The sequence below is a fragment of the Elgaria multicarinata genome, chromosome 15, assembly GCF_023053635.1.
Source record: "Elgaria multicarinata webbii isolate HBS135686 ecotype San Diego chromosome 15, rElgMul1.1.pri, whole genome shotgun sequence".
NCBI lineage: Eukaryota > Metazoa > Chordata > Lepidosauria > Squamata > Anguidae > Elgaria > Elgaria multicarinata.
The window spans coordinates 8,421,285-8,435,359 of NC_086185.1; the positions used below are offsets into that span (position 1 = coordinate 8,421,285).

The 14,075-nt window shown below is 45.0% G+C and overlaps 1 protein-coding gene across 1 annotated transcript in view; it reads left to right on the plus strand.

Annotated features, from left to right (window-relative positions):
• GAB3 (GRB2 associated binding protein 3) overlaps window positions 1–14,075 on the plus strand; it is a 79,911-nt gene that overhangs the window by 55,993 nt on the left and 9,843 nt on the right. The window contains exons 3-5 of the mRNA XM_063142105.1: window positions 7,252–7,468; window positions 7,906–8,369; window positions 13,285–13,340. Coding sequence (XP_062998175.1) covers window positions 7,252–7,468; window positions 7,906–8,369; window positions 13,285–13,340 — 737 coding nt within the window. The remainder of the gene's footprint in view (window positions 1–7,251; window positions 7,469–7,905; window positions 8,370–13,284; window positions 13,341–14,075) is intronic.

Sequence of the window (14,075 nt, forward strand, 5' to 3'; positions counted from 1 at the left end):
CACTTTAATTTGCTTTTAAACAAAATTAAATTTTCAGTAATAGTACTGCATCGGGGACAGCCTAGGGCATTTTGCTCCCTGAGGCAAAGATTATTTATTTATTTATTTATTTATTTATTTATTTATTTATTTATATCCTGCCTTTTCTCCCAGTACTGGGACTCAAGGAGGTTTAGAAGATTAAAACATGTACAATTAAAACATATAAATATAAATTACAAAAGTTAAAATAGAATTAAACCTGCAGAAAAAAATAAAATTTAAAAACTGTAACAGATTAAAAGGGGGGAATCCAATACATTAACACCGGTCGAGGGTAATTCCAAAAGCCTGCTGAAACAAAAACGTTTTTGCCTGCCTCCAAAAGTTTAGCACAGAGGGAGCCACCCTGGCCTCCCTGGGAAGGGAGTTCCGGAGCCTTGGAGCAACCACCGAGAAGGCCCTGTCCCACGTACCCATCAGGCATGCCTGGGATGTTGGTGAGCCTGAGAGAAAGGCCTCCCTAGAAGATCTCAGAGCACGGGCGGGCTCACATGAGAGAAGATGGCTCCCCCTCCCCCATTCCATGTACAAAAGTTGACTTGCAAATGAATCCGTCTCCCACACTAATGATGGGAGAACGTTCTCCACTGACCGTGAAGGAAGCCAGCTAACTCAGGGAGTGCAGAGTAGCTGCAAGGCCCGCCGTTCTCTCCAGCATCTGCCGCCTGAGACGGCTGCCTCACCCTACCTAATGGTGGGGCCTGCCCTTTGCTACATCGCACGTGGGTGAGCTCCAAGGATTTCTCTCTTTGTTGATTAGTGCTTCTAATTGAGAGAGAGAGAGGGGGGGGAGACAGGCAGGCAGGGAGGGGGTACCTCTTTGCTCCTTCTGTAGAAAACGGACATACATAATTCATGGCCTGCAGCTGCTGCAGCGTGCCTTTAATGGGGCATCAATGCTATTACCAGTCTCTCAGGAAAATGCACAGAAGAACACCAACGTCTGTCCTTGGAGCCTGGCTTCAGATGTCGGCACAGCCCAAAGGGACCCTTGTGAATTCCCCGTTCTCTACTGCTGTGTCACTGCGAAGAGCATTCGCTAATGGGATGGAAGGAGAGACAAGAAGGATGAGGGCACGTCTCACTTCTGAGCTTTGGAGAGCAACGTCCTTCTACTCTTCTCCCTCTGGCCTCCCTGTTTTGCATTTTGGGATCATGTTTGCCGTCATGCAAACTCTGTGAGTCAGCTGCCACGTATGCACACGAGCCGGGACGGATACTGGGCAATCTCTGTAGTGAATCGAAGAAGCAGACCTTCTGCAAATGGAAGGCTACTGGATCGTGTTCTGGAACCAACATGCCCCAAGCTGACCTTGCCCCAGTTCAGATGTCTTGAGGCCAAACCATGATCTCAACTCGGTTTCCAATTCTGGCTTGATGCAAACTATGATTTGTGGTAACCACAAATCTCCCCAGTGTGGGCATAACGGAAAACTATCATAGTTTGATGGTGCTGTGGTGTTCCTTTAAATCTGCAGTTTTACTCCCTGCTTAGGGATAGGGGAGACGTGTGTTTGGTTTGCATTTTAATATGAAAGTCCCTAATTTTGCACTACCCATCAAAGGGAGTTGTGCAGGTATTCTTGACAGGAGAAGGACTAAGCATGCATCCTCCTCCTCAGTAACCCCGCTGCATTTCCGTGTTGGGTACTTGGCTTCTCTCCCTGTGCTGGGCTTCCTCCTTCTGCTAGGCTGCTTAGGCCCTTTCTATACATTTTTTGCCCGGGGTCAGCCCTGTGCATCCAAATGACACACACGGCATCCTGGGTTCAACCGGGGATGACCCCGGGCAAACCCTGGGGAAACAGAAAATGGTTATTTCCCGGTTTTTCTACAGTCCTGGGACCATCCCAGGACTGCAGGAGATGTGTGGCCGTGCGCTCCTGCATCGCCCCACCTCCTTGCGAGTAAACACAAGGAAGCGGGAAATGGGCACGGAGCTCTTTGGCACTCCGTACTCATGGGTTGTTGTTTTTTTTAAAAAAAACTTACGTTTTTGTTGGAACACAACTGCGCGCATCTCCCGGGATGTTGCATGCCATGTGTGAATCCAGGGCAAGGCTCTCGCAAGCAGAATATCACAAGATCCTACCCCCCTCCCTACCGGAAGGCCGGGAGGTGTAGAAAGGGCCTGGGTATGCCATGCTGGGTTTAAAGAAGGGCAGTGCAACCCATTGCTCCTCCACTATCCCACTAACTTGCTTGAGAGGGATTCCACACATTCGCCTGCGTGCAATTTCTGGTTGCCTGTGGTGACCAGGCTATGCTTAAATACAAGGCTGCTCGGTTGTGAGATGTCCTCCATGCAAACATCAAGGATTGATTACTGGGGGTGGGGGCTGGGAAGCTTTATGTGTGGCTGCCCTGGGAGACTGTTTTTGTTTCTTCAGGTATAGCTCGCCTCCTCTTCATGGTATAGAATAGGGCAGAACCTCTTTCTGTCTGAGGGCCGGGTCCCATTTCGTAGAATTCTCAGGGGCTGGATTCTAGCGGTGGGGGTCTTAGACTTCTAGGTAACCCCATTGAGTCAGATTGGGACCCCAGGAGGGTACGTATTCAGCTGGTATCACAACAGCCGTCCTGCCTTCAACGTTGCTTTCGGGCCCAGTGTCACAGCGCTGGTTTTATCTTCCTTCACAGTCCGGGATCTGCATACCTCGTTTATTTACGTCGAAAGGGTCTATACAGCTTTTCTCAGAGACCCGAAGCGACTTCCAGTGAATGACGCAAATAAGGGATTTCGGATGTCAATTTCTGCGTTAGCTCTTCGTCCAGTGTCACTTCGTTAGGCCACGCTGATGCAGCGTCATTCATTAGCGTTTGAGCATCTCCAGAGGTTTGGATTCAGCCTTGCCATCTTCATCTCAAATGTCCCTGTAGTTTACCACTGAGCTTCACAAGGGCCATTCGAAACTCTATCGCTATTAACGATGGCTCCAGGACAATTGGAGCAGGTGGATGAAATCCATCTGACCTCCAGTGTTTCCCCCACAAAAGGTCAGGGCCTAGAGGAAGAAGTCCACTGGATTAGATGTATTTTAAGTGATGGGCTACTTTTTCGCAGGTCATTGTACTCAAAGCAGCACACGACACAGGCAAAATAACAATAACACATCATTCACACCATGTATTGTTACATTATGGAGCAGTGGTGCCCAACCTTGGTCCTGGGGGCCAAATTCAGCCCTCCTGAGACTCCCTTCCAAGAGATCTCCATCTCTTTCCTCCTATTGCCAGTTGTTCTGTGTTTTCCCGGCTTTTGTGCAGCCTCCCTCCATTCTGAAAGGTTGAAATGCCTCCCCTATAGGCCTACTTTCTGGCAATAAGAGCTGTAATGTATGCTGATACTTTGGGCCCATCCATTTTGCCTTCGCTACCACCTACCACAGGAATGCATCCCCGAGAGTGGACAGAGCTTACTTGGATTTGCTTTCCTTCGGAGAAGGGGGCACAAGAGACTTACATGGTGTTTTGTCTTAAGAGAGCAATGAGGGTCACAAGGTGGGTGGAAATGCTGCCTAGCAGCCAGGTGAAGCCAAATAAGCCTCATTTTTAGCCGTGGTTTCTTGTATATAAAAAGACAAGCATGTTTAGTATGTTCTGTAGTAGTGGTGGTTTCATTCTGTTAGAATCCTGGCCCGATTTGTTCTGCTTAGTCAGGGGCATTACTTATAAACTCTTACTTACAGCTGACTCATTGTTACAGTTTTGTTTGACTCTGTAAAGTTTGCCAAGCCCTTCACTTTCTGGATTCTGGATTCTTTATTCAGATGCTTCCACTAAGAATGAATTATTTCTCAGTATTCCACTACAAGCAATAATTGTGTTGCATGAAAGCATTGAATAATACTGATGACGACAATGATGACGACAATGATGATGATAACAATTACTAGGAAAGTGTCTCAGTATTTAGTCTTTACAGGAAGCTCCGACCCAGGACATGTGTAGCAAAACTGAACTTGCAGAATATGGCCACTTCATCCATCCATTGGGTCATAACGTATATCGCAGAAGGATCTGCACATCTTTTCACATTCTTCTTCACATGCCAGTTTAAGATGCAGCCTTTTCTTTTCAAGACTCTGAAGTTAACCCAATTCCACAATGGGGAATAACACCATTGCCAGATCAGAAATTTCCAGAGAATGCCATGCGCATGTATTTCTTCTATGGAATCTACCACCACAAGGCTATCACTGGATGCTAGTTCTGATGGCTATGTACTACCTCTGGTACCAGAGGCAGTAAGCCTAAATACACCAGTTGCTGGGGAACATGGACAGGAGGGTGCTGTTGCACCGTGTCCTGCTTGTGGGTTGCTGGTTGGCCACTGTGTGAACAGAGTGCTTGACTAGATGGACCCTGGTCTGATCCAACATGGCTCTTCTTATGTTCTGCAACAACACTGATGGCTGGAAGGTTGATCTTGCAACTTTTGGTGCAAGAGCTGCAGCAGGGACCATTTCTAAATTGGTTCATCGGGGCTCATTTACCAGTACGCTTTTAAGTGGCTTTTTTATGATGTCGATAATGTGACTCTTAAAGCCCACATCATATAAAACGGATGCTTTGTTTGTTAAAACCTCAATACATATGTGTGTCTGCGTATAGATATAGATGAAGATCTAACCTATAGGCCTTAGAATTACGCCTTGCCAGTAATAAAGGCTTGGGAGATGCTATCAGGAGGACAAATTAAATCATAACAAACCCATTTGGCGATGAAACAAGAAGGCTGCCATCTGCTGGTCGTACCTGAGCATGGCAATCCGGTTTTGCTCCCAATTCTCAAAACGAAACCCAGTTAAGAACTGGATGTAAAACTCTGCAGGCAAGGATGGCCGGAGACATTTTGCTGCCTGAGGGAAAGGACAAGATGGCTTCCTCCTCCCATTCCATGCACAGGAGCCCATCGCGTTGACAGTTCAACCTAACTTAAACATTGATTGTGGGACAAAGCCCACCACTCTGTACTTGTGGGTATCACAGGGACAGGACAGGCTTACTAGCACACACATCATTGTCCCCCAAGACCTTGCCATCCCCCAGGATTTGCCGCCTGAGGCAACTATCTCACTCTACCTAATAATAGGGTTAGCCCTGCCTATACAGAATCGTTTGTATTCCCCCCCCCTTTTTATGAGTTGATAGTAAGGTTCAACATAGCTTTCTTTTCTTTCTTTCCACCCCCCCTCTCAGTTGCCATTCCATTTCCTTCCCCCCATTTCTTGAACAGAGCTGGGTGGGAGAGACTGCCTCGTCTAAGTGCCTCAGTATTTCTGAGGTGGTTTTAACAGGGCCCTACACAGCACCTGGGGGAAAGTATTTGGACGTGCCTTTGTTAGGCAGCAGCGTCTTCCGACAGTATAAACCCTTTGCTTCTTGGAAACGTTGCTTTAGATCATATCTTGGCCTCCTTTCCCAAGTACTGTTTATAAGTTAAGGAAGCAGAGGTTCTACTTCGTGTAAACTCCTAGCGGCTCTCAATAACAAAAGACGTGACATTGAAACGTAGCTGTTTTTTCATTGATGTTGTGGTATGAACTTGGGGTTTTGGGGGGACCCATTGTTTTATTCCTGACCCTAGAACTGGGGATGGAGATGGAGTCTTTTTATAGTTAGAAAAATAGTTTATAGTTAGAAAAATAGAAAGGTGACGTGTTACAGTACTAACATAGAAAGAGTAAACCCACATCTTTCGGGGGGAAGGGGGGGAAATAATAATAATAATAATAATAATAATAATAATAATAATAATAATAATAATAATAGAAGAAAAAAGGGAAAAGAGAGAAAAATATACACCACTAGCCATGGAAGTTAAAGAACTATGGCAACAGGAAAAGGTCACAATTATTCCGTTATTATTATTATTATTATTATTATTATTATTATTATTTATATAGCACCATCAATGTACATGGTGCTGTACAGAGTAAAACAGTAAATAGCAAGACCCTGCCGCATAGGCTTACATTCTAATAAAACCATAATAAAACAATAAGGAGGGGAAGAGAATGCAAACAGGCACAGGGTAGGGTAAACAGGCACTGGGTAGGGTAAAACAGTATAAAGTCAGAACAAAATCAAGTTTTAAAAGCTTTAGGAAAAAGAAAAGTTTTTAGCTGAGCTTTAAAAGCTGTGGTTGAACCGTTAGTCACATCAGTCAGATGAAAAAACTTCACAGAAAACCTTCAGAGACTGGGCCTACCAAAATACTTCCACACCAACATCCAGAAAGCAGTCAGAATTAAAACATGTTCAATTGTCAGGAAATTCCTGAATCTGTAAAAGACAGCATGACTTGGCAAAGGCCATCATGCTCATCTAGAGAAACCGCCTTGAGTGAGAAAGAGACAAGAAGAAGAAGGAGGAGGAGGAGGAGGAGGTGGTGGTGGTGGTGTATGGGTTGCCAGCACAATGAGCAGATACCCGTTAATTGGTAATTAGGTAATACACTTTAACCTGTGTGGTGTGAAATATCAGTGAAACATACGCCTTAAAGACTTTGAAGTCAGCCGTGATTATGTACAACTTTTCCTTAAATGCTGGCCTTAAAGGAAACAACAGGGAACTCACATACACACCAGTACTTGTTGTTTCAACCCAGTTTGGCCTGGATGGTGGGTTCTCTTCCATTGCTGACCTCATCTTCATGTTTCTTCCAGTGGCCCTCCACGGAAGAACAGCAAACAATAAAGAATCTCACGTGGGCCACAAGTCTTTGAAAAGGATTCAGAAGCGAAGCCCTTCTCTAGGTCCTGCTGCAATCAGAGGCATGTTTGGTGTGGGTACAAGACAGGGCCTTCTCAGTGGCCGCTCCCAAGCTCTGAATCGCCCCACCTCCCTGTTGTCCTTCCACTGGCAGGCCAAGACATTTTTATTCAAGCAGCTCTTTGATACAAACTAGTCCGTTGCTGAAAGGTTTTTTTGTTTTTTAATTGGTGGGTGTTTAATTGGCATTCCTTTTGGTGTTGCTTTTTAATTGTCCTTTTAATTTATTTGCATTTCCGTAAAGATTTAATTAAGAGTTTGTTTTTTAAATTGGATTGTTATTGCTAGCCGCTTTGGCTGCCATTTTGGGGCAGAAAGGTGAGATATAAAGTAAATAAATGGATAAATGAGAACCAGTCCTTTGTAGGATCAGGGCCCAAATGGTGCCAGAGTAGGCCCATCTCATTGGGTTTTGTTTTTGCTTTGTTACAGATTCGGGGGACAGCCTCTCCCACACCACTTCCTCCCCACAGCCCTCCCCAGCTGCTTCTGCCCACGCTTTGAGGATTGGGGACCCCTCCTTTCCGGCCGACCAGGCCACCGCTGATGCTTCTGCGGCCGAGGAAACGGCAAGCGAATCCGAGTCAGTCATTCTTCCCGACTATCTCTTCTTGTCCAACTGTGAGACCGGAAAACTCAGCCATGTCAGGTATCCTTGTACCTCCGAATGCTGAACTTCGGTGGTTGAGCGTCTGTGAGTTTGGAAGCGAAACAGGGCCGCCCAAAAGTCAGGCAGTGGTGTCTAAATTCCTCAAGGATGTATAGAAGCCAGATGTTGTGATGGGCACTGATTTGGATGGCGTTAAAGGGGGAGGTAGACAAATTCATGGAGGAGAAGGCCATCAATGGCCACCAGGCCTGATGGCCATATGCTAGCTCAAGGATCAGAGGCAATATGCCCATGTACCCCAGTTGTTGGGGAACATGGGCGGGAGGGTGTCCTGCTTGTGGGTTTCCCGTGGCCAGCTGGTTGGCTACTGCATGAAGAGAATGCTGGACTAGAAGGACCCTTGGTCTGATCCAGCAGGGCTCGTCTTGCATTCTTATGTTCTTTTCATCTCTCGTTCTCCTTTGTCTCCCTTCCAGGTGCCACAGCTGGTCCAATTCTGATCGATCCTTAGAGCAGACGTCGTCGGACGACGTGTTTGTCGACTTCGTGGCTTCTCAGCCCTCGCTCTATTTGCAGCCCTCCAGCAGCCTGCTGCAAGAGCTGACGGGTCAAGGGGTTCTCCTTCGGAACACGGACTCGAGCGGGCCTCCTTCCAGCGACTTCTCGTCTTCCTCTCCTTTATCGGCAGCTCCGTTAACGCCAACTGTCCTGGGCGACAAAAGCCAGAACCCTCTTTCCTATGGCGTTTCCGAACACGATGTTCTGGGCAACGCGCCGCCGCCGAGGCCTCCGAAGCCAACGCGCCTCTCGGACAGGAGGCCCGAAGAGCAGTGCCTCGGGGTGCTTCGCAACGGACACGCCGGGGTCTCCGGCGCTCAGGGGGCTGTGGTGCCGAGACGGATCTCCTTGTCCGGCTTGGACAGCATGAGGAGCTGGAGAGGTAAGGGCTGGACCAAAGTTGGGAAACCCAACGGGGGATGAGGGCTCCCATGTCAATGGAGAATCCACTCCAGGTTTCAGTCAGAACTCTAAAGGATCTCTCCAAGATATGGAGCAGATTCACACCTTGGAGAGGTAAGGGCTGGACCAAAGGGCTGTTTGCAGGGGGGGGGGGCGCTCTTCCTCGTCTTGGCTTCCCCCCACAAAATATTTTTATACTTCTACAGACTTTGGGGTTCAAGCCTGCTGATACGTGCTTGGGTGGTACCATTTTGGTTACATAAGCATCAGCAATCCCCCACCTGAACATCAGAAATAGAGGGAATGGTGAGCCCACGTGAAAACGCACTTGTCGTGTTTCCCAGAATGCTCTTACTTTCGATGGGAGGCAAATGACGAGGCCTGCTAAGTCATCCACAAAGCTTTTATTAAGCAGCAAACGTCTCTTCTACCTGAAGAGAGTCTAACCTCTTGGAAACGTCCCCCTAGGCAAAACTATGCAAACAAAGCAAGACAATTGTCCGCTCAAGAAGAATAAGAAGCCACTTCTCTAACACCCATAACTTCAGAGAGCCTGGTGCGGAGGCAGGTTCTGGCGTAATCAAACCGACTTTCTCATGCCGTGTGTTTCAGCTTCTGGTGGACCCTAGCATCAGCTAGCTTGTCGGGACGCTCACTTCCGGAAGAAGGCTCACTTCCCACCGAGTGTGTAGGATTTGGCCTTGAAGAGATCAGCTCTGGAGGGGGCTGACTCCCAGCTGGGGAATCGCCCGTGAGAGCTTCCTCCCCCACTGGTCCAGGCTGGCTGGTGTCTGGCGCTGCGTCTTCTAGTTCTGAATCTGATTCTGATTGATTACCTGAAACACCTTCTCCCAAAACAGGGGCAGTAGGGTTAGACATGACACCACTTAGGGTTAGACAGAAAACAAGTCCTGCAACTCCCAGCATTCCCCTGCCAGTTGTAGGACTTTGTTCTATCTCAACATGAATCCGGTTGTGCCCTTACCAAATTTTGTGCAGATATATCGTCTCTCCGCAACCCCGTTTCAGCTACACTCATGCCTATTTAGCGCCAGGTAAAGAAAGACCTGTTTCTTTTCTCAGGCCTCCTAATTCAATTGGATCTCTTTGATCTCGGCTGGATGTTTTGTTTTGTTTTGTTTTGAGGCCTCTTCTAGACATTTTACTATTTGCCATATATTCTTGTATATTTTTTCTATATGTTTCATTTTCTTATTTAGAATATTTTGGGATCGCCCCTTCCAGTCAATAATCTCTCGAGGCCCTGTACAAAGAAGAAGAAAAAGAATAAAATACCAAAAGTACAAAAAGAAGAATAGGTTTTTATGCAATCAACTCTGGGGATTAATAATAAAAACGGAGAGTGGCATTAACAATTGAAAGCTCAGTAAAATGATGTGGCCCTCACTAGCCATCTAAACAACAGACAACAAGTATGGTGCAGCCCCACAAAAGGCCCTGTTCAGAACTTCATAGAATCATAGAATAGTAGTGTTGGAAGGGGCCTACAAGGCTAATGAGTCCAACCCCCTGCTCAATGCAGGAATCCACCCTAAAGCATCCTTGACAGATGGTTGTCCAGCTGCCTCTTGAATGCCTTGTCTCAAATGCAACTTGTTTGATTGCATTTTTAGATTTTCATTAGCCGCCATGGGAACCTGATGGACGGGTTGGGGTATCAATCTCTCAAAATAAAATAAAAGTCTGCCACCAAAAGTGACTGCCTGTGTTGTATGGATTGGCTAGATCAGTGGTTCCTAAACTTTTTCAGGTAACCACCCCCTTGGTTCCCCAAACTCATGCCCACTGCCCCCTACCCTACCCTATAAAAATCATTATTCAGAATAGCGGTTTTCAACAACCCACTAAGGAAGAGAATAACAATAAAATTAAAACAGTAACAATTGAATATTAAATGTAAGATCCAATTACATTTTTTTAGTTTATTCAATTAAACATAATTGATGAACTTGATCCAGTGATATCACCTTTTCAAAGTCTGATAGTCATTTAGCAAGAATGTTAGATATCGCATTTAGTAACTAGGGTAGAGGACCTCACTATTCTGTAAATTCTTAATGCGATGGATGGGTTTGATGTGATACCAGTTCCCCAATGTCTGGTTTAAAGTTACTTAACACGAGTCTTAAATCACCACGTTTAGTAATCTGGAGTCGATTTCTTTGCTTGGAGAGAAGTAGGCAAACCACGCTAAAACCACATCCCACCAAATATGACGTTGGAAATGCAACCAGGAGCTTCTGAACCACTCTCCATAGTGCAGGAGAGCGATCAGAAATTTCCTTCTGTAACCAAAACTCCTGGTACAGAAAAGACCACCTCGAGCGCCCCCTTGCCCCTTAACGCCCCCCTATGCAATCCCACCGCCCCCAAGGGGGCAGTACCACCCGCTTTGGGAACCACTGGGCTAGATTCCTAAACCTATTTTTCTTAATTCAACAGCAAAGTAACACCTCAATTTCCCCATTCTGCCTCAGATAGAGTTTAGCTCGTTTATCAGCCTCTTGGACAATTCTTGGAAGCTTTTTAAGAGCAACGCCCCTCACTTGGAAGTCTTATTCTTACTAACGGCTACGAGTTGCTGGGGGAACCAGCTTGCTGAAAGGGCGTGTGCCGTTTTATACATAAACACACACACACACACACACACATGCATATGCGCACATCCAGCATAGCCTTAAGAACATATCCAGATGAGAAGAGGAAATCCCACCTTTTATTCTTGCTCCTACAGTAGACCTAATTTCAATCCAGCCTCAGTAGCGGATTAAATAAAATAAATTTAATTTAATTTAATTTAATTTTATCTATTGCATTTGTATACCGCCCCATAACTGAAGCTCTCTGGGCGGTTCACATAAGATAAAAACACTTAAAAAGAATAAACAAAATCATCCCTCTATCCCCACTTAATACCTGGAAAAAGGGGAATAAATTAGAGTGCAATCCTATACAAGTTTAGGCAGAAAGAAGCCTGTGCTGTCTGGGGAATGCTGGAAGTTGTAGGACCCCCGAAATCCCCCCCACCTGTCTAATAACGCATCGGATTGCACCTTTCGTTAGCAGTTTCACCAGTTCGTTGACTCGGCCATACAAGTGAGCATATGCAGATTTTATGCAAATCGCTGCCCTCTTTCGTCCCTTTTTTTTTTTCTTTTTTAGTTTTTGGCCGTTCATAACTGGCCACCGCCCTAAACATGGAAGCCCTCATCAGCACTGGCTCCCGAATTTGGGAATTGGGCACGACCTACTCAACCACCCCCTTAACCACTAGACCAATGACCTGAAGGCAGCCTCCTGTAGAAAAGATGACACCGTTACGTATCGTTGTTCTGCTGCATGGTTTGATTGATTGTTTTAGCTTTTTTTTTAAAAAAAATTTCTTAACGTTTTATGCTATCTGTAGTATTTTATTGATTGTTTTTATCGAGTTTAAATAGCTTTAACCTAAGGTATTCTGAATTTAGGCGGGGTATCCATTGAATTTAATAAAGACAGATCTCTTCCGGCAGGCCTACCCAGTCGAAGTTTAAAATGTCTTAAAAGATTTTGAGAGTTTAATAAATGAATTGGTTTTATGTTTATAATCAGTTTTATGTATTTTATATTTTTTGTATTCAATGTTGTTCCCCGCCTCAATCTAGAGGGAGAGGCGGGTATGAAATTATTATTATAATAATAATTAATAATATTATTAATAATTAATAATAATATTAATTATTATTATTATTATTATTAATAATAATAATAATAATAATAATAATAATAATGAGGAAGCGTCTGCAGGAGGAGAGAAGGGGACACCACCACATTGGAGTTCGGTGAGTGGTCCCCAGCTGGATTACTTGAAGGGATCAAATCACCTTGGATAGCTCCTTTAGAATTGAGGGTTGAGTTGAATAATAATAATAATAATAATAATAATAATAATAATAATAATAATAATAATATAATTTATTTCTTACCCGCCTCTCCCTTTGGATCGAGGCGGGGAACAACATTAGTACAACAATACAATATAAATCAAATACATAAAATTAATTAAAAGAGCATATAAAACCAATACGATATCAAAATATCAATTTATTTATTATTTATTTATTTATTTATTGCATTTCTATACCGCCCAATAGCTGAAGCTCTCTGGGCAGTTTACAAAATTAAGACAATTCAAAGTATAAAACAACAGTATAAAAACATAATATAAAATACAATATAAAAGCACAACCAAGATTAAAAAAAACAGCAGCAATGCAAAAATACAAATTTAAAATACAAATTTAAAACTGCAAAGTTAAAATTAATTTATAGACTGTTAAAATACTGGGAGAATAAAAAGGTCTTCACCTGGCGTCTAAAAGAATGTAATGTAGGTGCCAGGCGAACCTCCTTAGGGAGCTTATTCCACAGCCGGGGTGCCACAGCAGAGAAGGCCCTCCTCCTGGTGGCCACCTGCCTCACTTCCTTTGGCAGGGGCTCACGGAGAAGGACCTCTGAGGATGACAAAACCAAGACCAATCAAGACATCTTCGAATTCTTGGTTTAAAATTCATCTGGGTTGAAAGCATTCTTGGGATAGGGCTCAGCTCCTTTTAGAGTTCTGGCTGGTTCTTATTAAAGAATGGGTTCACAGCCCCACCGAAACAGGAATCATCACCCTCCACTGGTTTGGGCCCATACTCTGAAAAATTTATCTTCCTGTGCCACCAAGGCTAAAATTTTATCCTCCACACCCCTCTGCATTTTTGCTTAATCAGTTTCTTAAATCGTTATGGGTCCTCCCTCTCTCTCTCTCTCTCTCTCTCTCTCTCTCTCTCTCTCTCTCTCTCTCTCTCTCTCCCACCCACCCTGTTCCTCTTTTCTTTGTTTTTCAGCTGACATGGAAGAAAACTCCTTAAGACGCCGGGATAAGAGGCTTAGCTTGAATTTGGTAAGTGCTCTTTTTCTCCTGTTCGCACCCAGCCACCCACGCCCGCCTCCCCTCGTGCACTTCATTTAGTACAGTTTTTGCAGGGAACGTTAAAAGAAAAACCTAGCTGGCTTAAGTTGGCAGATCAATCCTAAAAGAATGGAATAAACATTACCCAACACGGTAAAACAATAATAGCAAAAATTGTTATTATTTTTCTCTTTTATTTTTTATTAGCCGAAAGCTAGTGGGGCTGGACAGAGATGGTGGTTGGGTTGGAAGGGGCAGCAAGATGAAGGTCATTTGGAAGAGGGGTTGCTGCTTTTGTGTGTGTTGTGACGGATTTGGGGTGCTTGAGGGCTCTCGGATGAGACAGCCTCAGGGCGCCCCCTCCCTTGGTGATTCAACTTTCTCACCGTCCTTGTCACCAACTGTTCTCGCTCTCCGTCCTCCTTATCATTGCTAACATTCGCTCACTTGACAGGCCGAGAGCAAGGAGGCAGGGGCGTCTGGTGGTCCTCCTTCTCACGGACCACCATTCATAGAATCATAGAACAGTAGAGTTGGAAGGGGCCTACAAGGCCATTGAGTCCAACCCCCTGCTCATTTGAAGGAATCCACCCTAAAGCATCCCTGACAAATGGCTGTCCAGCTGCCTCTCGAATGCCTCTAGTGTGGGAGAGCCCACAACCTCCCTAGGTAACTGGTTCCATAGTCATACTGCTCTAACAGTCAGGAAGTTTTTCCTGATGTCCA